The sequence below is a fragment of the Geotrypetes seraphini genome, chromosome 5 (genome assembly GCF_902459505.1).
Source record: "Geotrypetes seraphini chromosome 5, aGeoSer1.1, whole genome shotgun sequence".
NCBI lineage: Eukaryota > Metazoa > Chordata > Amphibia > Gymnophiona > Dermophiidae > Geotrypetes > Geotrypetes seraphini.
In genome coordinates this window covers 153,724,534-153,750,425 of record NC_047088.1, presented here as the reverse complement: position 1 = coordinate 153,750,425, position 25,892 = coordinate 153,724,534, and the positions used below count along the sequence as shown (strand labels likewise).

The 25,892-nt window shown below is 40.0% G+C and overlaps 1 protein-coding gene across 2 annotated transcripts in view; it reads right to left on the bottom strand.

Moving 5' to 3' along the window:
* Positions 1 to 25,892, bottom strand: part of VPS8 (VPS8 subunit of CORVET complex) — a 755,312-nt gene that overhangs the window by 665,057 nt on the left and 64,363 nt on the right. For both annotated transcript variants that reach the window (XM_033944522.1, XM_033944523.1), the window contains exon 7: positions 25,134 to 25,188. In XM_033944522.1, coding sequence (XP_033800413.1) covers positions 25,134 to 25,188 — 55 coding nt within the window. The remainder of the gene's footprint in view (positions 1 to 25,133; positions 25,189 to 25,892) is intronic.

The window sequence follows — 25,892 nt, the reverse complement described above, 5'->3', positions numbered from 1 at the left end:
TAATGCGCTCCTGCGGTCCAAGTCAATGGCATCTGGAGCGAGTCTATGTACAGAGAACAGAAGGATACCAGCACTTTCTGAAGAGGGCGTAAATGAGTTTTCATCCAAGGTACCACTTCTATGGTCACTTCCATCAACCTCATTACCTATAGGTATTGCCAAGCCGTAGGCGTTGGCCTTATCAGGAACTCTTAAAATCTGGGCTTTTAACTTCAGCTTGCACAACTCCAGAAGACAAACATGGCCTTCTGTCAAGTTGCAGAGGATCCCCAAGTACTCCATGGATTGGGATGGTTTCAGGAGACTCTTTTGGTAATTGATATATCTATCCAAGGTCTTGCAGGAGTTGGACAACTTGTGTTGCTGCCTTGAACCTGTTCAGGCATAGTGTGACTGATAAATTCAGGTTTAGATTAGATCTACGGTCATAGAAACATAGAAACATAGAAATAGACGGCAGATAAGGGCCCACGGCCCATCTAGTCTGCCCATCTTAATGTCCCTCCCCTACCTTTGCCCTGTGAATAGATCCCATGTGCCGATCCCATTTGGCCTTAAAATCAGGCACGCTGCTGGCCTCAATCACCAGTAGTGGAAGACTATTCCAGCGATCAACCACTCTTTCAGTGAAAAAGAATTTCCTGGTGTCACCTCGTAGTTTCCCGCCCCTGATTTTCAACGGATGCTCTCTTGTTGTCATGGGACCCTTGAAAAAGAAGATATCTTCCTCCGCCTCGATGCGGCCCGTAAGATACTTGAACGTCTCGATCATGTCTCCCGTCTCTCTGCGCTCCTCGAGCGAGTATAGCTGTAATTTGTCAAGCCGTTTTTCGTATGGTAGATCCTTGAGTCCCGAGACCATCCGGGTGGCCATTCTTTGCACCGACTCCAGTCTCAGCACATCCTTGCGATAATGCGGCCTCCAGAATTGCACACAGTATTCCAGGTGGGGCCTCACCATGGATCTATACAATGGCATAATGACTTCCGCCTTACGACTGATGAAACCCCTTCGTATGCAGCCCATGATTTGTCTTGCCTTGGACGAAGCCTGCTCCACTTGATTGGCAGACTTCATGTCCTCACTGACGATTACCCCCAAGTCTCGTTCTGCTACCGTTTTTGCTAGGATCTCGCCATTAAGGGTATAAGACTTGCATGGATTCTGGCTGCCCAGGTGCATAACTTTGCATTTTTTGGCATTGAAGTTGAGTTGCCATGTCCTAGACCATCGCTCCAGTAGGAGTAGGTCGTGCATCATGTTGTCGGGCATTGACTCTTCATCTGTTGTGCATTTGCCCACTACATTACTCAGTTTGGCGTCATCGGCGAATAATGTTATTTTACCTCGAAGCCCTTCTGCCAAGTCTCCTATAAAGATGTTGAATAGGATTGGGCCCAAGACTGAGCCCTGTGGTACTCCACTAATCACCTCCGTCATTTCGGAGGGGGTGCCGTTCACCACCACCCTTTGGAGCCTACCTCCAAGCCAGCTCCCAACCCATTTCGTCAATGTGTTACCTAATCCTATAGAACTCATCTTGCTCAGTAACCTGCAGTGTGGTACGCTATCGAATGCTTTGCTAAAGTCCAGGTACACGATGTCCAGGGACTCCCCAATATCCAGCTTCCCTGTCACCCAGTCAAAGAAGCAGATCAGGTTGGATTGGCAGGATCTCCCCTTAGTAAATCCATGTTGTCGGGGATCCCGTAGATTCTCCTCATCCAGGATCTTATCTAATTGGTGTTTGATTAGAGTTTCCATTAGTTTGCTCACTATCGATGTTAGACTCACTGGTCTGTAGTTTGCTGTCTCCATCTTTGAGCCTTTCTTGTGGAGTGGAATGACGTTAGCCGTCCTCCAGTCCAACGAGACGCTGCCTGTACTAAGGGAGAGGTTGAAGAGCGCTGACAGTGGCTTGAATTGAGCCTTGATTAACCAAACATCCAAGTATGGGTGAATTCCTGCCTTGTTCAGGTGTGCTGCTGCCACCACCATTACCTTGGGAAAGATGTGATATGCTGTTTCCAAACCAAATGGTAGTGCCAAGAATTCAAAATGCTTTTCCAGCACATGAAACCTGTGAACTTTCTGCATTGTGGGACTATGGAGATATATAAGAAAGCCTCCTTCAAATCCAGTAAGGCTACGAATTCTCCTTGTGCCACCAAGGCAATGACCAAGTGCACAGTTTCCATCCAGAACATGGGCACATTTAATGCCATATTGACAGACTTCAGCTCAAGGATTAGTCTCCAATCATCCGAGTCTTTCTTGAGCATGATAAGTATATGGAGTATCTGTCCGAGCTCAATTCTGCATCTAGCCCAGACTCTATGGAATGAATGTTCAGAGGACGTATTACTATTGCTAAGACTTTGGCCACTTTCTCTGGTCTTCTGGCTAGAGACCCCACAAAGAAATCCTGAAGAGGACAAAAAACTACAAGCTTGTAGTCCTCTCAAATAATGTCCAATGTCCAGACATAAGTGAACTCGGAGAGTCTCCCTCCTATTAGGGGAAGCTTGGGCTTTGACCTGGTATCACTGGGGCTCCTTAGAAGTGGCTGCTGAGCAGAGACCTGGCATTTGAGCTCTTCTGGAGCCCCTGAACCTCTGTCTAGATCCGTGAAATGATCTCTGAGCAGAGGTGCCTGTAGATTAGCAAGCCAGTCTGTAACCTCAAAGGGAAATACAACTTGACCACCTGGGACACGTGGTCTACTGTCTGGTAATGTATTAGGACAACAATCTGCCACACTGGCTTTAAGGTCATCCAACCTTTTGCCAATGAGTATTTGCCTTTTGAAGGTAAGCCTGCTCAAAGTAGTTTAGAAGCAGAATCTCCCATCCATTGTCTAATCCAGAGCAGTCTACAAGTAGGGATAGAATAAGAAGACACCTTGCACATGACCCTATAAATGTCATATAAGGTGTCAGCCCTCAAAAGAACCACCTGGGAGCATGCATTGTCCTCTGAAGCCAGAGCTTGATGCAGCATCTCATGGCAGGTGCACATCACTAAGAAAGCTGTCGCTTTCAGACCCAAAACTAGAGACTCAAACTGTTGTTTGGGATCTAAGTTCACTCTGTAATCCTGTGCATCCTTTAGAATTATTCCATCTTCACTAGGAAGTGACATGTGCTTCATAATATGCTACCAGCAAATACACCTTAGGTGATACAAATAACAACTGGAACTCAGGAGCCGTTGGGAACAATTCCATCATGGGTCTGGCAACCCTTAAAGGGTCCTCTGGTATCTCCCAATGCTCCGTTAGCATCATGGTGATCTCTGAATGTAAAGGAAAATATAGACTGGATCTTAGAGCTGCTCAAAAGCGAAATGTGAACTGTGGAAATCTGCGATTCCCAATTTAATTCTCTCAGAGATACTATAATGATTTCCATTAAATCCACTGGTTTAAACAGTCTGCACACCTTTGTGTCCTCTCTGTGGTCCGGGCTGCAACAGACTCTTGGCTGGTAGTGCCCACTTGTGACCTGGAATTCTCTAAACCTAAGGACTCACTTTGTGGGAGCCAAGGAAATGATCCTGACCCCAATCATCCTAGTCCTTTTCTGACTAGACTTCTTGTTCCTTCCGCAATGGACCAGCGCTCTGTGATGGAAAAACTCGCCTGAACAGCCACCAGAACACTACCAGGCTGTGTAGACATAGAAACATAGAAACATGATGGTAGATAACGGCCAAATGCCCATCCAGTCTGCCCATCTGCAGTAACCATTATCTCTTCCTCTCTCTAAGAGATCCCACGTGCCTATCCCAGGCTTTCTTGAATTCAGACACAGTTTCTGTCTCCACCAGTCTCTGTCTTTCGGGAGACTGTTCCACACATCTGCCACCCTTTCTGTAAAAAAAATATTTCCTTAGATTACTCCTGAACCTGTCACCTCTTAACTTCATCCTATGCCCTCTCATTCCAGAGCGTCCTTTCAAATGAAAGAGGCTCGACTCATGCGCATTTACATTTCACATATAAGTTATAAACATCAAGCTCACAAAATCAGAGTCAAATCCCTGAACATAATCTCCTAAGGACCTCTTTAAAATTGTGAAATTGAAACTGGACCGCAATATCATCTATGCCTACCGGCAAAGCCCCAGGTCCTGACGGGTTTACCAATGAATTTTTTAAGCAGTTTCGTAATCTTCTGGCTCCTCATCTTCTTTCTTACTATGAATTCCTCCACTCTGATCCAGACAAACAATTCAACTTCACTGAGGCCACTATAGTAGTCATTCCCAAACCTGACAGAGACCCTACCTTGGTCAAAAACTTTCGCCCCATTTCTCTTCTTAATTTAGATTACAAGATCATGGCAAAACTTCTTGCACTGAGACTCAACAAAGTGATCCCCTCTCTTATTCACAAAGATCAAACGGGGTTTATTAAACAAAGGTTTATAGGAGACAACATACGCCTCTTTCATCATATTAATGCCCATGCTAAAACACTCTCAGATCCCGTAATCGGCTTGGCCATAGATGCCGAAAAGGCCTTTGACCGAGTTGAATGGCCTTTTCTATTCCAAATTTTAAAGTGGTACAACTTTGGCCCGTTCTATACAGATTGGATTAAAACTTTATATCATCAACCCACAGCTCGCATTTTAATTAATAATTCTCTCTCCAACAAATTCTCCCTACATAGAGGCACTCGCCAGGGCTGCCCTCTGTCGCCGCTGCTGTTTAACTTAGCGTTGGAACCTCTCCTCTCTGCCATCCGACAATGCCCAACAATAACAGGAATTGAAACCACTTATTGTCATATCAAATTAGCAGCATACGCTGATGATGTCCTTCTCTTTATCCGAGATCCTGTTGCTTCCCTTCCCTCACTCGTTAATATTGTCTCTCATTACTCCAAGCTTTCTGGATACTCAGTTAACTGGGAAAAATCAGAAATTTTCCCTCTTAATGATCTCATTTACCCCTCAGATCTCGCCCAATTTCCCTTCACGTGGTCACACGGAGCTGTAAAATACTTGGGAGTGTTAATACATAAAGATCCGATTCAAACTCAAGATCTAAACATATCTAAAATTAAAAGTTTAGTTCTTAACACCCTGTCTCGTTGGTCTCCACTCTTCCTTTCATGGTGGGGCAGAATAGCTTCCATCAAAATGACCCTTACTCCTCAGATAAACTATACCCTCTCAATGCTTCCCTCCTTATGCAAGAAGAAATTTTTTCATTGGTTGAATAAGAAAATATCTGACTTTGTGAGGAATAACAAAAAACCTCGTATTGCTCTCGACAAGCTGAAAGCCTCTAAAATTAATGGGGGCTTGAATGTACCAGATTTTCATTTTTATTATATCGCATCATTGGCCAAATATGGAGCCTATTGGATAATTAACCCTAGTACCCAAGACTCACCAACCTGGTTTGACCTGGAACGGTTTTTATGAGCACCATTACATGTTTCATGCTTGTTGACGGTGCCAGTGCCCAAACTTTTGAGAAAATATTCCTTATTGAGTGCAACGCAGCATGCCCTTCATATACTAGACGCAATCGCAGAGATTTCAATTAAAGACAGTCCACTCTTGTCTATTTGGAATAACCCCAAAATCCAAATCAATAGTAAATCTCTTTCATGGAAAAGGTGGCAGCGGGCTGGTTTGTGGTCTCTCCATCAGATAACCACTCTCACTTCGTTTGTTCCCTTTGTCACAATTTGCTCTACTTACTCATTGTCTCCTTCTGCTTACTCACAGTGGCTTTCTCTTACTAAGATGTTATCTTCTATGTCTATACGCTTTGATTATATGACATCCATTCACACTTTGTATCACTGGTCCACATTGGCTATATCAAAAGGTAAAGCGATATCTCTCTTTTATAGTATTCTAAGAGATCACTCTTTCACATTTTCCTCTCATTCCATGAAACATTGGGAATCTATGCTGACAACCTCACTTACTGATGTTGACTGGGAACTCTTCTGGTCCTCGACAAACCGACCTCTTTTATCATCCAGAGTCTCACAATCAATGTTCTTCATTATGTGGAATGCGGTATGGACACCCTTTCGGATGTGGAAAGCTAACCTAAAACAAGACTCTATATGTTGGAATTGTATGAAAGAAGCTGGGACTCTTGATCACATGCTTTTCCACTGTGCTAAAGTTCGTTCCTTTTGGACGTGCATTTGGGACACCATAAAGTCTATTACCAATTGTTCAGAAGAAATTTCCTTCGACATTATAATTCTCTGATCTCAACACCCTTGTTTTACACAGTCTAACTGTCCTCCTAAACTCATTGATGCAATGTTTGTGACTGCCCTTATGCACATCTTGAAAAATTGGAAGTCCCCTTCATTACTAAACTATACCTTTTGGTGGAATTCTTTGAGCATGTATCATAAATTTGAATCATATGCTTATGAAAAGAAAAATATAATTCGACTTTCCAAAAGTTTGATACAATGTAAATCACCCTGGAAATTCCTAGACTCATATGTTCAATCTATTTCATAGACACTCCTCTCTTCTTCTTCTTCCTCTTTTTTTTTTTTTTTTTTTTTTTCTTTACCTTCATCTTTTTCCTCATTTTATTCTTTTTCTTTCTTCCTTCAATTTCTCTTTCCTCTTATCTTTTCTTTTATTATTTTTTCATGAACAGTCCTAGTACTTTAGATCTTTTAAAACGATTCAATTCTACATTGCACAAAGTAACTAAATATTTGTTATACTAAATGTTTTGTTTTATTTTTTGATACCCTGTACTTGAACTGTTTCTTATATTTTTTCAAAAAACTCAATAAAAAATATTGAACTAAAAAAAAAAAAAAAAAAAGGACCTCTTTAAGGGACACTTTTATAAAGGCTTAGCCCTCTCAGGGTCTTGAAGTTACAGGATGCTCAAATCTTGGGTCAAAAATCTCTAGAGCCCTGAAATAGCAGCCCATAATTCTGAAGGAGATGAAACTAAATATACCTTACTCTTAAGAAAAATATACCTTACTCTTTAGAAAAAAAAATAGCTTCTAATAATAGCATTTTCATATTCTTACCATAAATAGCAACATTTCTTATAAAACAGAACCTGAAAGATTGCCTTCAAAATCCCTTTAGGGTCCTTTGCTGCATTTGTATACTATAATTAGAACTCCTGTATCTTTTCTATTCTTCCCAACCCAACAAAAGGATCAAAAATGTCTGTCTGATTGCCTGGAGTCAAAATAACTCTCCAAAAATTTAACAGAATGGGATAAAACTTGGCATAAGGCATGTTTTTCAACGCAAGACCCGGGAGCCAACAGTGACCCCTGGAGACTTCTGTGGCTGCCCTTATTGTCTTTCTGTTTTTTATTCTGCTACTCTGCCTCTCTATCCAGGCTCAGGACAGAAAGGAAAAAGTGGATGAGGGAAAGAGCACATGTTTGAAGGATAGGGCATTTCTCAATGGATAAAAGAGAATGCATTTGGAAATCCTCATACCTCCCAATGAAGTTTGAAGGTGGGCTGGTGGTCAAAAGTGTCATGATCCCAAATGGAAACATAATTGGTGGCTCTCCTTCAGTTCATTAGAATCCAAAGTGGTCCCAGCCAGTGGCGTACCTAGCATATGTGACACCCGGGGCCCATTATTTTATGGCAGGGGAATGTATACCGAGCTATCCTAAGAATTAGTGCAGGCTTGCTAGGTAGGTGCCCTGCAAAAGGGTTGCCCCCCCCCCCCCAACTACAGCCCTCTGATCTCCGACTGTATCTTTTCCCAGGCAGAGCTGTCCCACTGGACATCAGGAAGTCTCAAAAATTAGATAAAAGCCCCAAAAATAATATGCAGAGCAGATGAAAAGACACCTCTAAATTTGCTTGCACCAGGAAAAACTGAGTAGCTGAGACACTGCCCAGTGACACAAAGAGGCAGAGTTAAAAAATGTAGATGATGCCTGCTGCAATCCTCACAGGTGAAGGGAAGAAACCCACCTGTTAAGACTCGTGTCTCTTTTGCACTGGAAACATAGCTTACCTATTGCTGCTAAGAGCTAGTTCTACCTTTGCCCATTCCTAATGCTGACTCCTTCTTCTAAAGATAAAATCTGACTGCCTAGTGATAAAAAAATTGGGCAGTCGGATTTTATCTATATAAAATCTTGAAAATAAATACATAAGCAACTTATGAGTTTGCTACTTTTTGCAAATGTGCGACTTGCTTTGACTATGAGACCTGATCATTTAGATTAAGTGTCTTCATTAGGTAACACAAAAAAAGGAATCAAACTGTGATTATAATTCTATAACCCTGAAGAGGATAAAACTTGGCATAAGGCAGGTTTTTCAACGCAAGACCCGGGAGCCAACAGTGACCCCTGGAGACTTCTGTGGCTGCCCTTATTGTCTTTCTGTTTTTTATTCTGCTACTCTGCCTCTCTATCCAGGCTCAGGACAGAAAGGAAAAAGTGGATGAGGGAAAGAGCACATGTTTGAAGGATAGGGCATTTCTCAATGGATAAAAGAGAATGCATTTGGAAATCCTCATACCTCCCAATGAAGTTTGAAGGTGGGCTGGTGGTCAAAAGTGTCATGATCCCAAATGGAAACATAATTGGTGGCTCTCCTTCAGTTCATTAGAATCCAAAGTGGTCCCAGCCAGTGGCGTACCTAGCATATGTGACACCCGGGGCCCATTATTTTATGGCAGGGGAATGTATACCGAGCTATCCTAAGAATTAGTGCAGGCTTGCTAGGTAGGTGCCCTGCAAAAGGGTTGCCCCCCCCCCCCCCCAACTACAGCCCTCTGATCTCCGACTGTATCTTTTCCCAGGCAGAGCTGTCCCACTGGACATCAGGAAGTCTCAAAAATTAGATAAAAGCCCCAAAAATAATATGCAGAGCAGATGAAAAGACACCTCTAAATTTGCTTGCACCAGGAAAAACTGAGTAGCTGAGACACTGCCCAGTGACACAAAGAGGCAGAGTTAAAAAATGTAGATGATGCCTGCTGCAATCCTCACAGGTGAAGGGAAGAAACCCACCTGTTAAGACTCGTGTCTCTTTTGCACTGGAAACATAGCTTACCTATTGCTGCTAAGAGCTAGTTCTACCTTTGCCCATTCCTAATGCTGACTCCTTCTTCTAAAGATAAAATCTGACTGCCTAGTGATAAAAAAATTGGGCAGTCGGATTTTATCTATATAAAATCTTGAAAATAAATACATAAGCAACTTATGAGTTTGCTACTTTTTGCAAATGTGCGACTTGCTTTGACTATGAGACCTGATCATTTAGATTAAGTGTCTTCATTAGGTAACACAAAAAAAGGAATCAAACTGTGATTATAATTCTATAACCCTGAAGAGGATAAAACTTGGCATAAGGCAGGTTTTTCAACGCAAGACCCGGGAGCCAACAGTGACCCCTGGAGACTTCTGTGGCTGCCCTTATTGTCTTTCTGTTTTTTATTCTGCTACTCTGCCTCTCTATCCAGGCTCAGGACAGAAAGGAAAAAGTGGATGAGGGAAAGAGCACACGTTTGAAGGATAGGGCATTTCTCAATGGACAAAAGAGAATGCATTTGGAAATCCTCATACCTCCCAATGAAGTTTGAAGGTGGGCTGGTGGTCAAAAGTGTCATGACCCCAAATGGAAACATAATTGGTGGCTCTCCTTCAGTTCATTAGAATCCAAAGTGGTCCCAGCCAGTGGCGTACCTAGCATATGTGACACCCGGGGCCCATCATTTTTTAGCACACACCCCCCATCTGTACGATAAATATGTACCACGTTCCACGGCATGTGAGAGAGGGCGGGAGTACTAGGGGGATTTTTAGTAACAAGCCACACGTCACACATGAGTACCTAGGAAAAGGCAGCATCTTACATATTACATCAATACACCCATTGTAAAACTAAACAAGCCAGACCAGTACAGATCAATCCTACACTGTCAATTCCAACAGAAAACCATGTCTTTCGAACACACAGAAAACACCTTCGCCTAGTATGGAATATGTCATCACAAACTAACCCCTCCCCCTTTTACAAAACTGTAGTGTGGATTTTAGCCACGGTGGTAACAGCTCTGACACTCACAGAATTCTGAGCATCAGAACTGCTACCACCACGGCTGGCGCTAAAAAACGCTCCACAGTTTTGTAAAAGGGGGGATAAAATAGAAATACAGTGGTACCTTGGATTACGAGCATAATCTGTAATCCAAAATGCTCGTTTATCAAAGCGAGTTTCCCCATAGGAAATAATAGAAACTCGCTTTGATAGGTCTGATATCTCTGTCTCCTTCCCCGTTCTCTGGCATCTCTCTCCTTTCTCTCTTCCCTTTCCTACTCTGGTCTTCCTTCTTTATTTTCTGCCTCCATTTAAATTAAATTCTTTCTTACTATACAGTCCTCAATTTCCCTCTTTTCACTATGTCTACCCACAGCATGCCACCCTTTTCCATCACCCCTCCACTATCTCACTAACTCTATCTTCTTCCCCCATCCAGCATATGTTCTTTTTCTTTATCCCTCCTTCCATCCAGTTTGTGTTCTCTTTCTCCACTTCCATTCAGCATTTGCTCTCCCTTCTCCCCACTTCCATCATCTGACCTCTTCTCTCTCCCCTTTCTACCCACGTCCATCATCTGTCCCATTCTCTCAATCTCTCCATCCACCACAGGCCCATCTTTCTCCCTTCCTCACCTTTCCAATTTTGGCAACAAGATCTGCAATGCCCCCCCTCTCCCCCGGACAACTGGCCCAGTCCGACAAACCTCTCTGCCCTGTGGCCGGCAATGTCTAAACTGCCTTCTTACAGCAGCCGGAGCGTTGTAGTTGCATATGGCTGCTGTAAAGGTCGTCTCTGATGCAACTTCCGGTTGTGTCAGAGATGACCTTTACGGCAGCCACACGCAGCTTCAATGCTCTAGCTCAGGGGTGCCCACACTTTTTGGGCTTGCGAGCTACTTTTAAAATGACCACGTCAAAATGATCTACCAACAATAAAATTTAAAAAAAACACAAAGCACACTGTACGCTGAGAAAATGTTAATTATCATTCCTATTCTGGGTTTTTTTCAAAGAGGTCAAGGCAGATGACTCTATGCACTGTCACCTCAGTAACAACCATACAAAAATAGACAAATATACCCCCTTCCCTTTTTACTAAACCAGCAGTTTTTAGCGCAGGGAGCTGCACTGAATGCCCAGGGCTGCTCTCGTCGCTCATAGGCTCTCTGCGCTAAAAACCGCTATTGCAGTTTAGTAAAAGGGGGCCATAGTGCAAAATATAGACAGCAGATATAAATTCAGACATATTTGATCACTAATTTGAAAATAAAATCATTTTTCCTACCTTGTCTGGTGATTTCATGAGTCTCTGGCTGCACTTTCTTCTTCTGACTGTGCATCCAATCTTTCTTCCCTTCTTTCAGCCTATATGCTTCCTCTCCTCCAGACCTCATTCCCTCCCCCAACTTTTTCTTCCTCTCTCCCTGCCCTTTCTTTCTCCCTGCCTCCCTTTCTTTTTTCTCTCCTCATACCCCCTTTCTTTTTTTCTGTTTCCCTTCTTTCTCCCTGCCCTCCACCAAGCCACTGTTGCCACCATCGGGGAACAGGCCCCAAAGCCACCGCCGCGGCTGCCCCAAGCTCTCTCTGCTTCCCTGCGTCGGGCCGACCAGCATTCCTCTTCCCGACGTCAATTCTGCCTTCGGAGAGGAAGTTCCGCCCAGCCAGGCAGCGATTGGCTGGCCTGAACTTCCTCTCCGACGGCAGACTTAGGGGGGATGCACAGCCGGCCAGGTCCAGAAAATGGTCGATTGCCAAGGCAAAGTGAGTCTATTATGGAGCCCGGGATGGGCTCCGTGATCGACTCACTTTGCCTTGGCGATCGACCATTTTCTGGACCTGGCCGGCTGTGCACCCCCTAAGGCTGCACCCGGGGCGGACCCCCCTCCCTTGGCACGCCACTGGTCCCAGCTTAAAAATGAATGAAGACCAGTGCAATAAACGAACTGAGAAATTGTTGGCATGCTGAGCTTGTTGCGATGACGAGGCCTTTATTAGCCAGTTGTCTAGGTAAGGAAATACATGAAACCTGCATAAGCGGAGGATTGCAGCGAATACCACCAAGCATATCGTGAACATTCTCAGTGCTAATGCCAATCCAAAAGGTAGTCCCTTGTATTGGAAACGACATGACCCCATTCAGAAACAAAGATATTTCCTGTGGGCAAGTAATACTGGAATGTGAGTGACAGAGCCAGTTGTCCATCTCCAGAGAGAGCATGCAAAATTTCTCCTTCACTAAGTATTTGTTGAGAGCACAGAAGTGTAGAATTCAGCAGAGACCCCCCAGTTTTCTTTGGTACCAGGAAATATCTGGAGTAGAACCTTAGGCCCCTTTCCAGCAGAGAAACTTTCTATTGCATTGAGCTGGAGGAGAGCCGAGAGCTCTTGGTGAAAGAGTCTTATGGAGGAAGTTGAAAAGAGACTCTCTTGGGGATGAATCAGAGGCTTACGTAGTTAAGCGAAGGGCATAACCCTAAGCTACCACTTGGAGAACTCATTGATCCAAAGGAATGAGGGTCCAATGATGGTAAAAATGGTGGAGTCTGCCTCCTATTGGAAGATCCAGAGGGAGAGCAAAATGCTGGCAATGCTCTCTAGAAGGGAGTCAAAAGGACTGTTGTTGCTTGAATTGTGGCTGAGACCTAGTCTTTTGCTGTCTCTGCTGCCTAGGATGTCTCTGAATTGTTGGTCAAGATTACATAAATGGTTGGTTATATCTACACTTGGAGTAGTAAGAAGAGCTTCGGAAGTATTGGAGTATTTTTGAGATGACTGTTGAGATGACTTGGTGCTTGATAAGGTTGTCTTTTAGTCATTATAGGTCTTGATCATTGGTTACCATCTTTAATGTGATCTCCAAATAGATTATCTCTTAAGCATGAGATGTTGGAGAGGCAATATTGGACATTGGCGTCTAAAAAATCTGAAATGGATAGCCAAGCCTGTCTACGCATTGCAATGCAGACTGAGAAGTGTGTGAAGTGATATCAATGGCATCAAATGTAGGGGGGCGTGGCTTAACGCGAGCACGAATGGAGGTGTGATCGCGACGCTCCTCATCACTAGGCAACTATTAATGAAAAATTAACCCCATATTACAAAATTTATCCAAAAAAAATAAATTCCTACGATCCTGAAGTTATGATGGACTAAGGTTGACTTCCTTCGCTGAGACGGAAGAGACGCCTGGGAGGTGAAAAACCAAGAAGTAAAGGTGCCGTTTTTTGTGTCTTGAGCAGTGCTGTGTGGAAGGCTGGAGACCGACGGGGATTGAAACTGGCGGTGAACTGCCTAGCGACAAGGAGAGAATTTTCCTCTTTATAAATAATTTATATGGTGGGCTGGTGCCTGTCAGTCAGCGGTTTTGAAGTGGCCCTCCTCTGCCGGTGATGAGGCGAGGTCTGGTATGTGTGTGAAATAAACTTGACAACGGTTTTTGAAACTTTTCCCTTGCTGCTAATCTCTAAAAAACAAGAAATGTGAATGATTAGTATTAATATTGATCTCCTCTGCTGAAATTGAGACGGATTCTGATATAGGAGAATCAAGGGTGGGATTGCCGGTTTTTTGTTCAGCGCTAGAGCAGCGCGGCTTCGGGGCAACTGACAAAAAAGACCTGAAGGGAAAAGAAAGAAAAACTGCTGGTTTTCATTGTTTTTATTATTGGCTTCACTTTTCTGTTGATGTGGCACGGTAATAAGAAGAGCTGTTGAAGTTTTAAACTGTCTAAAAGATTGAAAAATAGAGGAAAACATCGATCTCATTATGAGGCAATTGTCAGTTTGACTTCTAAATGCTATGACAGTTTGAAGTAGCTCTCTCCTGACGGTACTGAGTTGGAGTCCTGAGAGAGATCAATTAATCCTCAGATTGAAGCAGTTTCTTGAGACATAAAATCAAGACACTTTAAAGGGAAGAACATTGAATACTACATTTAATTAATAAATAGAAAAGTTTTCACTTCAGACTGATTGGGATAGAGGGCTGCCTGTCAAAGATAAAAATATGACAGTTTGATATAGCCCTCTCCTGCTTGATGTCAAAGCAAAGCCTGAGGAAAAAAAATTATTTCTTCTGTGCTGAATAACATAGTGTTGAATTTCTGCTGTTTGAAGTCAGAATGAAATTCTGAGAGAGAAAAACTTAAGAAAAAGGGGAAAAGGATCTCTTTTGTTGATTATTATAATTGGATAAGTTCTTGGTAGAGTGACTGATTTGCAATCTTCTCAGTACTAGAACAACGCAACACTGTGTAATAAGATAATAAAGACAGATTACAAAAAATTGAGACTGAAAGAGATTTTAAGATTCCTAACAAACCGGAAGAAATAAAATCCACGAAAAAAGAAACAACAGCATGGCAAGTACCAGACAAAACAAAAATGAGGCTGGCACGTCAGCAAAAAGACAAAAACAAGATCAAATAACACCAAGCAAGATCCCACTTCCAGTTGAAGAACCTGACATATTGAGTAAAGCAGAAGTGATGGAAGAACTAAGACAAATTAAACAAATGCTCAAGGAAACTGTAACCAATATGTCTGAAATGAAAGAAGAAATATTAAACATCCACAGACAAATGGAAGTTAATAACAAAAGAACATCTGAATTAGAATCTAAAATGGAGACCATAGAAAGCGAAACAAACAGATGCAAAAATGATAGTATGGAATTAAATAAATTGAAAGATCAACTGGAAGACTATGAGAATAGAGGAAGAAGAAAAAACATTAAACTTTTTGGAATACAAGAAAATTTAGAGGGAAAAAATACTATTCTTTTTCTAGAAAATTTAATTCCAAAAATATTACAAATGGACTTGAAACAACCAATAGAAATAGAAAGAGCGCATAGGATTCCAGTTAAAAATACAGAAAATAAAAGCAGGCCAAGACCAATAATTTTCAAAATGCTTAGATACCAACAAGCATTAGAAATATTAAATGCTGCAAAGAAAGACAAAAATCTAAATTATAAAGGATCTAGAATATGGTTCTTGCCGGACTTTGCCAAAAACACAGCAAATAAAAGAAAGAGACTATTAGACATGAGACCTCAACTAAAAGAAAAAGGTTTTAAATATGGTCTATATTATCCGGCGAAAATGAGAGTATCATCTGGAGATAAATCCTTGTATTTCGATGATCCAGAAAAACTAAAAGCTTTTCTTTCCAAACCAGAACCTATGATATTTTAACATAAAATTTTAAGATGGGTTTTGATGACTTTTATGAAATAATTATAAAAGTATGAAATATTGAAATATCTGAAAAAAAGAAAAAATGATATAAAGAAAAGACAATAAAAATTTATAAGAAAAAAAGAGCAAGATATAGGAAAAACATTAATAACATACTAAATATATGTTTAAGATAAAATTTTATGATGTAAATAATAATACTAAGGAAATATAAATTAAAAACTGTTAAATGGATAAAGATACATTAATGAAATGTTATGAAAATATGACTAAAGATATTAAAGGTTAATGGGGAATTTGATTGAATATTGAATGCCTAGAGGGAAGGAGAATGTTTTGGTTACAGTTCCAATGTGTATCCTTAAGCAGCCATTGTATTAGGTGGGAAAGGGAGGGAAAAGGAGAGTATTTACTAGAATGATTAAGGAAAAAATAAACAAGGGATTAGATACTTTAGGGGTAAATATGTGTGTCGTGAAAAACATTTTTTGGATTCTAAGTATGAAAGAAGAGGAGAAAAAAAAGATTATAATGAGAAGTATTAAAATGTATAATGTCTTTTAAGATATATTCTATTAATGTCAATGGCCTGAATCACGTAGTCAAAAGGAAAAAAATATTGACATTTTAAAAAAAGCAAAATGCAGATATTTACTGTCTGCAGGAGACCCATCTTAGTATAAAGGAATCACAGAAACTATCGGGTGGGTGGGTAAAGGAATGTTTTTTTGCTCCAGCAGAGGGTAAAAAAGCAGGGGTAGCAATCCTTATAAATAAAAAATGTATGGCCAAGATTAAGGTAAAAAATTCAGATCCACATGGAAGATGGATACATATTGATATAGGTATGGGAAATGATACCCTGACGTTGTTTAATATATATGCCCCTAATTCGAATCAATCAGAATTTTTTAAAAAATTACAGAATATGTTGTTACCACTGGCTGCTTCTAATTTAGTGGTGGCTGGAGATTTTAATGCTGTAATGGATCCATTATTGGATAAAAAACCAGGTAAAAGTATAAAATCTTTAGGCTTAGATAATTTGGTTCAATCATGTGATTTGAAAGATATATGGCGTATTCTTCATTTTAATGATCAGGAATTTTCATTTTGTTCACAGGTTCATAAATCATTTTCAAGAATAGATTATATTTTTGTTTCAACAAATAAAGTGCAACAGGTGATTAAAGCTTCCATAGATCCTATTATTATTTCAGATCATGCGGGAGTATGGATAGAATTACAATTAGATCAATTAGAGAATGGTAGACCTCTTTGGAGATTTGATAATGCATTGCTTGTGGATGACAAATTTTTGGAAAATTTTAAAATACAAATTAACGATTTTTTTCAACTAAATTTAGTGGAGGATACATCTATAGAGAATGTATGGGATGCATTTAAAGCAACTATGAGGGGAAATATTATATCATACTCAGCTTTTATTAGGAAACAGATTAAAATACAATATATAGAATTAGAAAAAGAAATAAAAATATTAGAAGCCAAATTGGTAAGTAAATGGGAAAATGAAGTTTTGCAAGCTCTTTTGAAAGCAAAAGGTAAATATAATGAATTAACTTCAAAAATGATAAGAAAAGATTTGTTTTCCAAGCAAACAATGTATTATGGAAATTCTAATAAAGCAGGGAGATTATTGGCAAACTATCTTAAAGCAAAAAAAAGAAGAACTAATATTAATGGAATAAAAGATGATAATGGTATAATAACAAATCAAACAAATATAATATTAAAACAATTTTTAAAATTTTATAAGGACCTGTATTCTTCCGAGCCTTATTTGGAGAGACAAAAAGATGGAAAAAATTTTTTAGATTTAATTAATGGACCTAAGGTTCCTGATCATATAAAACGGAGTTTAGATGAACCTATATCATTAAAAGAATTAGAAACAGCATTGAGATCTCTTAGAGTTGGATCCGCTCCAGGTGGTGATGGTTATACAGTAGAATTTTATAAAACATTTCAAAATATCCTTTCCCCACATTTACTAAATTTATATCAGACACAACTTATAAAAGGTAATATTACAGGTACTATGGCTGAATCAATAATAATTGTTTTGCCTAAGCCAAATAAAGATCCTACTTTGGTTTCAAACTACAGGCCTATATCTTTGATAAATGTTGATAATAAACTTTTGGCGAAAATTTTGGCTTTGAGATTAGCCAAAGCTCTCCCACATATTATAGATATGCATCAAACGGGTTTCGTTGCTAAAAGACATTCCTCTAATAACTCTAGATTATTGTTTCACATGTTAAACTTGTCAAAAAAAATGGATGAACCGGCTTTTACAGTTTCATTAGATGCTGAAAAAGCATTTGATAGGGTAGAATGGAATTTTATGTATCAGGCTTTAGAATGGTTTGGTATAGGTTCTGGATTTATACAAATGGTAAAAACATTGTATAGCTTCCCGATTGCAAGACTAAATATTAATAATAAGATATCTGATGGTTTTCAATTGCAGAGGGGAGTTAGACAATGTTGTCCTTTATCTCCTTTGTTATTTGATGTTGTATTAGAACCCTTATTGTTAGCAATACAGCAAACGAGGGAGATACAAGGTATTCCATATTCAGATATGGAATATAAAATTTCGGCTTATGCTGACGATATTTTACTTTATTTGAGAAATCCAGAGTCAACCTTATCTTCTTTATTGGAATTAATTGATAAGTTTGGTAAATTTTCAGGTTATAAAATTAATTGGAATAAATCTGAAATTATACCCTTGAATGTTCATTGTGTAAAAGGATTATTTGATACTTTTCCATTCATATGGAAAGAAGAAGGATTTAAATATCTTGGCATTCAAGTTAAAAATACAATTGAAGATACTGTAAAAGAGAATGAAAAATACGTATTAAAAAAAGTTACGGAGTTATGTGAGCAATGGAACCCATTACATATTTCTTGGTGGGGAAGAGTTCAAACTATTAAAATGATGATGTTACCTGTAGTTTGCTACCAAATGAGTATGATACCTATTTATTTTCAAGGGTCCTTTTATAAAAAACTCAATAGCATTTTAACAAAATTTCTTTGGCTTGGTAAAACACCTAGAATAGCTTTAGTAACCTTGCAAAAATCAATTAAGGAGGGAGGGGTAAATTTTCCAAATTTCTATAGGTACCATCAAGCCTATATTCTACGTCAGGGTATGTATTGGATCCTCCCAGAACTTATGGATAATGCACCAGATTGGTTATATTTAGAATGGCGCCTTATGTTTCCCCTAAATTTAGTTCATTTACCAAGTATCAACATACCTAGAAGATACAGAGAAAATAAAATATTAATGGATACTTGGAAAACGTTGAGATTTATTGATAAACTAACACCTATCCCAATAAACAAATCAACTAATCAATCTATATGGATAAACTCCAAGATCAAAATTGGCGGAGCTCAAATCCTTTGGAAGAACTGGATTATTGCAGGCATTAGATCTCTAGACCAGTGTTTTTCAACCTTTTTTGGGCAAAGGCACACTTGTTTCATGAAAAAAATCACGAGGCACACCACCATTAGAAAATGTTAAAAAATTTAACTCTGTGCCTATATTGACTATATATAAAGTAATTCTCTTGAATAGGAATCAAATAAACACAAAGAAAGTATTTTATAATGCTGCCACCGCCAACAACACCGTTGGCGGCGGTGGCACTCAAGTGGCTAAAGAGCAGCAGTTTGCCGGCCTAGGGACAACACTGGAGGGTGGCCAGCTGTGCACCCCCTTGGGACGTAAACCCGGGGTGGGGCAGACCGCCCCCCCCCCACCCTGGTATGCCACTATCTGTACCTCACTCCCTCCCTATGACCAAAAATTCTCCTTTCCTCTATTCCCCGTGTACACAACCATCTCTTTCCCTCCCTTCCTCTCTCCAAAGTCCATGCCTTCTGTGTCCAAACACTCATTCCCTCCCCCACCTCAGCATCTCTTTCCCTCCCTTCCTCTCTCCCAAGTCCATTTCTTCTGTGTCCAAAAACGCATTCCCTCCCCCACCTCAGCATCTCTTTCCCTCCCTTCCTCTCTCCCAAGTCCATTTCTTCTGTGTCCAAAAACGCATTCCCTCCCCCACCTCAGCATCTCTTTCCCTCCCTTCCTCTCTCCCAAGTCCATGCCTTGTGTCCAAAAACCCATTCCCTCCCCCACCTCAGCATCTCTTTCCCTCCCTTCCTCTCTCCCAAGTTCATGCCTTGTGTCCAAAAACCCATTCTCTTCCCCACCTCAGCATCTATTTCCCTCCCTTCCTCTCTTCCAAGTCCATGCCTTCTGTGTCCAAAAACCCATTCCCTCCCCCACCTCAGCATCTCTTTCCCTCCCTTCCTCTCTCCCAAGTTCATGCCTTGTGTCCAAAACGCACTCCCTCCCCCCTTTTGTGTTCCGTGTTTGCCTACCAGCCCATCTTTGCAACTTTCTCAGCAAAACGAAGCTCAAGCCGCGAGGCTTGTCTTCTGCTTCCTGTCTGCCCTGCAGCGCACAAATAGCCGAACGGAAGTATTCTCCGACGTCAGCGCTGACGTCGGAGGGCAGGCTTTGCTTAAGCCCTCCCTCCGACGTCAGCGCTGACATCGGGGAACGCTTGCGATCGGCTATATGTTAGCTGCAGGGCAGGCAGGAACAGAAGACGAGCCTCGCGGCTCGAGATGTATTGAACTCCGCGGGTCCCCCGTCCAGCTCTCTCCTGTCCACGTGGGGCGGACCGCCCCTCTCCCTAGACTGGTGGTACTGCCCTGATGGCGGCCCTGACCGTACGGCACACCAGGCAACATCTCGCGGCACACTAGTGTGCCGCGGAACAGCGGTTGAAAAACACTGCTCTAGACGATGTTATTTCAGAAGGAAAACTGCTGGATTTTTCACAATTGCAACATAGATTTGATCTTAATAAAACACAAAGTTTTAAATGGTTGCAATTGAAGCAGGCCATTCAGGTTGGGTTCCCTGAATGGAAAACATTAAATAATCAATATAGTTTAAAGTTCTTATGTTTTCAAGCAGACTTCCTAGGACATCAAGCCGCATTGTGGTATAAATTAATATCTGGATATTTGAATAAAAAACCAAAAAATGGTCTAAGAGACATTTGGAGCATTGAGATTGGACATCAGATTAATGCATCTCAATGGCCACTAATTTGGTCTTGGAGAATGGGATGTACAGTGTCAGCATCTATGAGACAAACTTGGTTCTTTTTATTACATAGAGCTTTTTGGACCCCTACACGTTTGCAAAAATTAAACAGTTCTAAGTCCAATAAATGCTGGCACTGTAATCTAGAACCAGGGACATTAGATCATTTACTGTATCATTGTCCCTATATTAAAACTTTTTGGAATTCAATTTGGCCACAAATTAATAAATTGATGGAAAATCATATTGCAATATCATATGATACAATATTATTTGGAATGATGATGAGAAAAAAAAGTCAAATTTCACCAGAAAATAACAAGCTTTTATTAATTATGACAGGGGTTGCCATTCAGCATATAACTAATAACTGGAAGAATTATAACAACCTAAATTATACATTTTGGTGGAATACAATATGTCATATATTTAAAATGGAAAGAACAATAGCAATACAAAGAGGGACATATATTAAATTTATAAAAATATGGGGGCCATTGACAAAATACTGTTATGAATAAATAGTAGGATTTTTCTTCTTCTTTTCTTTTTTTAAGGATCTTTTTTATGACATACATAGAGGGGGGATAAGGAAAATAATTTCTACATAATATGTTATAATATATTATACAATATGTAATGTATGAATGAAAAGTAATAGAAGGGTGGGGGGAGGGAGAGGGGATAAAATTTATTTAGAACATAATGTATTAGATATAAAAATGTTATTGAATATTCATCAATTGTATTTTAACATGTTGTACACTTTCTGTAAAATTTGAAAATTAAAAATATTAATATTAAAGTAATAAAAGGGTGGGGGGAGGGGGAGGGGGAAAATCAAATTTAGATATATAATGTATTAGATATAAAAGTGATAATATATACTTATCAATTGTACTTTAATATTTTGTACACTTTATGTAAAATTTGAAAATAAAAAATAATGGGAAAAAAAAAAAAATGGCATCAAATGTAGATCTGACCATAAATTTTCTGGTTTCTAATAAATCATTGCTCAAATGTTAGAACGACTTGAACTAATCTGATGGAAGGTACTATCCATAGGTCGGCAGATACTTACTTAGAGATTTTTAAGGCTATACATTGATTAAAATTATTGCACAATTAATTGCAATTAAAAAGCACTCCTTGTACAGTGCAATATAGAGATAGCAAGATGTAAATTCTCAAAATTGACACATTTCAGTTACTAAACTAAAAATAAAATCATTATTTTACCTTTATCTGGTGATTTTCTTTCTAATCTTCTCATTCTCTGACTCTGGTGCTGTTTTCCTGTGCTCGTAGCACCCATCCAGCATCTCTCCTTTCTTCTTCCTCCTCCTCTCTCCACCACCCCCATCTCTCCCTTTCTCTCTCTTCCTGCACCACCCCTGGGTCCACCTTCTCTCCCATGCTCTTCCCAACTGCTCTCCTATTCAACATCTCACCCTTCCCACCACTGTTAGGACCACCATCTCTCCCATTCTCTTCCCAACTGTCATCCCATCTAGCATCCCTCCCTCCCACCAATCCCCAGCTTCACCATCTCTTCCTTTCTATCTCCTCTCCACTACCCATAGGTCCACAATCCCTCCCTTTCTCTTACTAACTATCCTCCCATTCAGCATCTTTCCTCCCCATCTCACATTTCAGTTTAATGTGAGCAGGGCAGTTCCAGGGGCCCCCCACAGGCAAGAAGTCCTTCCCTTCTTTCCCCTCTCCAGTTCAAAGCCCCCTCCCCCCAACCAAATTTAAGGGCATACCAGCGTGACAGTGGTTCTTAAGCACTGCCCAGGCCTTAGTATTTTTACTCCCTCGCGACTCACTGAAATGGAAACAGGAAGTTGCATCACTGAGGAGGCAAGCCATGACAGAGAAAGGACGCTGAGGAGGCCTGGGCAGCACTTGAGAACCACTGCCATGCTGGGGATGCCCTTAAATTTTAAAAAGGTGAGGCGGAGGGAACTTTGGACCGAGTGGGAAGAAGGGAAGGACTTCCTGCCCACTCGGGCCCCCTGGAGCTGCCTTGCTCAACCTTTCCCTGCAAGGCCCATATTAATATTTTTTAACGCAAGTTAAACAATTAAACTAAGAAATGCAGGTCCCACAAGTCAATGTCAGCCAGGAAAGCACCAGCTCATGCATGTTAATGAGTGGTCCTAAAATTTTAAAGTAACAGTATGCTTTTTGACTGTCCGTTCCAGGTTCTGTGGATGACGTCACTCAGATGTGAAAATATGGTGCTTGTCCTCGGAGAATACAGCTATTTGTATTCTTGGATAGATTTATAAATGTGATCAAGTCACTCCTTTATATTTGCAGTTCCACTGGTTTCTGGTTAGATAAAGGGCCCTTTTTAAGTTAATGATTTTAACATGTAGGGCCTATGTTGAAAAGGTTCCTGCCTCATTGGAAGCTCTGGTTGTTCCTTATGCCTTTGCACTATCAGGCTCAGTTCTTTGGCTGAGAATACTAGGAAGATTGATTTTTTAATGTGAGCCCTTTTTGTAAAATAAGTTACTTCTTTCTTTGAGAGCTGAAAGATTACATAAACGTTTTAAGTGGCTGTTAAAGGCTCATTATTTTAGGATGGCTTTTGGCTCTTCCCTTCCTGATGATGACGCTGTTGTTTAGTGGGATGTCTTAGTTTGAGTGCCTGGTTTTCTCTTACTATTGAGATATAGATTTTATTTTTTATTTTTTTTATTAATTTTCAAACTTAAACATCAAGTATTACACTAGTACAGAAAGCAATTATAGTGTACAAATTAAATTCCATTAAAATATGAATCTTTGACATTCATTAAGTAAAGAAAATAATTAACTATTTGTGTTCAAGTCCTCAAAATAAGTCCAAGATTACATAAGCGAGAAAAAGAAAAAGAAAAATATATTAAAGAATACTATTGACTATAGAGCTGAGAGCAAGGTTCCATATTTAAAAATAAATCTATAGGACTCAAGATTTTGTGCATCCAGACGAGATAACGCCAGGAAAGTTGTCAACTGATTTGGTTCAAAAAAAATATATTTAACAGTACGGTAACCCACAATACACTAACAGAGTTGTCTCAAATAAAAAGTAACTCCCAAAGAGATAACCCCAGGTTTCAAAAGAAGAAATTCATGGCAACGCTTTTGCATCTCTCGTGAAAGGTCAGGAAACACATGCATTTTATGACCTAAAAATTCTGTCTATTTTTAAAAGAAAGTTTTTAACAACCATGATTTATCTATCAAAAGAGCTACTGTTATAATTAATGTAGCAGGCACTACTGCCTCTTTATCTGACTTCTCTAATAGTTCAGAAACATTCATTGGTTCTTGAGCTGGAAACTTTTTTTGTTGTTGACTTAAATTTCTATCAGGCAAATAATATAGCTGTGAAAATGGAGGTAATGTTTCTTCCGAGACCTCTAAAATTTCTAATAAGTATCTCTTAAGAATTTCCCTAGGGGTTACCATCGCAAGCCTAGGGAAATTAATCAACCTTAAATTATTACTTCAAGGGTTGTTCTCAAGCATCTAAAATTTTCTTCTCAAATTAATGTTATCCATTATTAATGTCTCTTCCAGTTGTTTAGATATTGTCGTTTCCTTTTCAAGTTTCTAGATAGAAGATTTAGAGACAGTCATCTCACTTTTTAAATCTTTTAGCTCTTTAGTATGTTCTATTAATTTGTTTTCAATATATTGAAAATTAGGATTTATGGTTTTTGAGAAACTGGCCATAAGATCCCACAAGGAATCTAGGATTACCTCTGCGGGTTTGTCCAAAGAAATTAACGATTGTCTTGTGAAAAGTGCTCACCGTTCTGCAAAGTTTCATGGTGTCTCTCTCTCTCTCTGGTTTAGTCCATCCACTGAAGCTGGAATTTCCCCCGAATCTTCCACTAGAACTCCTCGAACAGAAGCCCCAGCCTCCAATCCTTCCATTGAAAAAGCACTTACCTCCGGGGAAGGAACACCACTAGCTCCGGGGTTACCCTACCCCTTGGAGAGCTGATGGTCTGAGGCTGCAGGGGTGGTGCCCTTACATCGGGGCTGAGAGTTGTATCCAGTCCTAGAGGAACCGCTACGGGCTCACCCATTCCCTGCATCCTCAGCGGACCACTCCCCGATACCATCGAAACCTGCCACATTCACTACAAGAGTTCTTCAATGTTGCTGAAGCCGGGCCCTCTGGTGCGCTGTGAGGCAGCAGCAGTGCTCTGGCCTCTCCTCTTCGGCATCATAGGTAAATGATTTTACCATTAAAGAAACTTTTTATTATGGCAAAGCGCTGCTCTTGTGCGAACCGCTCAACGCGTCCAGCCTGCCGCCATCTTGGACTCAAAAATCTTGATATTTAGATTATATGATTTTGCTTTATTTGGTTGCGATTGTGTTTGATCTTGAATGAGTTAGCTTTTCTATGTACACTGGAGTTCTTTTCTGTTTTTAATTTCCATTTTCTTTTTTTTTTTTTATTACTGCAAACCGCTGTGTTATTGATAAAAGCCAAAGAGCATAGTAATTTTAATAAATGGAAATGTCCTTGTATGTCAACTTAATACTAACAAAACTAACAAAAGCTCTTCTTTCGATAGCACATATTTCTCCATTTAAAGTATATCATTCTAGCTAATCTGCAAGCTATTTGCCTGAATATGTCCTTATAAAAAATAAACACCAAAGGCCTCTAAGTAGTAAAGAAAAATGGAGAATAATTTACCAAATATTAAGGCCAGTCCATGTGAGGTTCCCACTGCTATCAAATTTGAAACAGCCTGCAAAGAGAAATAAGAAAGATTTGCATTTAAGAATGTTAAAGAGATGCATAACACAGAGAAGTTCATGCACAGACTAAAAAATCTAAGTTGTGGCATTCCTGTTGTTTCTGGCCACTTTACAAACAAAGGATATGTCTATTTGCTATTATACTGTTATAAAGCTGCATGCCATATTGTAGGAAGCCTTCTGGAGATAGAAATGTAAAGGAAAGAAAAATAAATTATGTACTGAAACAGAGGATAATAACCCACTACAAGCCTTTCTTAATTCCAATGCCACCTTTGCTCTCCCTAATTCTTAAGATCTTGCTGTACATATCAGCTACACCTTTTGCATTTATATATACCTCTTCGTTTTACTTTGGACCTTTAGCATCAGGTTACTAGTAGCAATAGAAGCAACAGTTGATTCAGTGTACGCAGTAGTCCCTCTGCAAAAGGTGTCCATATCATTGAAATAAAGGAATGATCTCCAAGAGGAATGAAAGCAGAGGACACCAAAGAATGACAGAGTCTAAACAGTTAATGAACATGAGTCTCAACCACTGTTACAATTCCAATGATGAAACAGAAGCCTCTCCAGGGAAGATAATGTCTATGCACTACAATGATGTTTTAAGGACCAAGACCAATGGCACCTATACCTTTTACAAGAAAAGTTATGAGCCCTGCAAAGTTGATGCCTATAAGGTTTATATTTT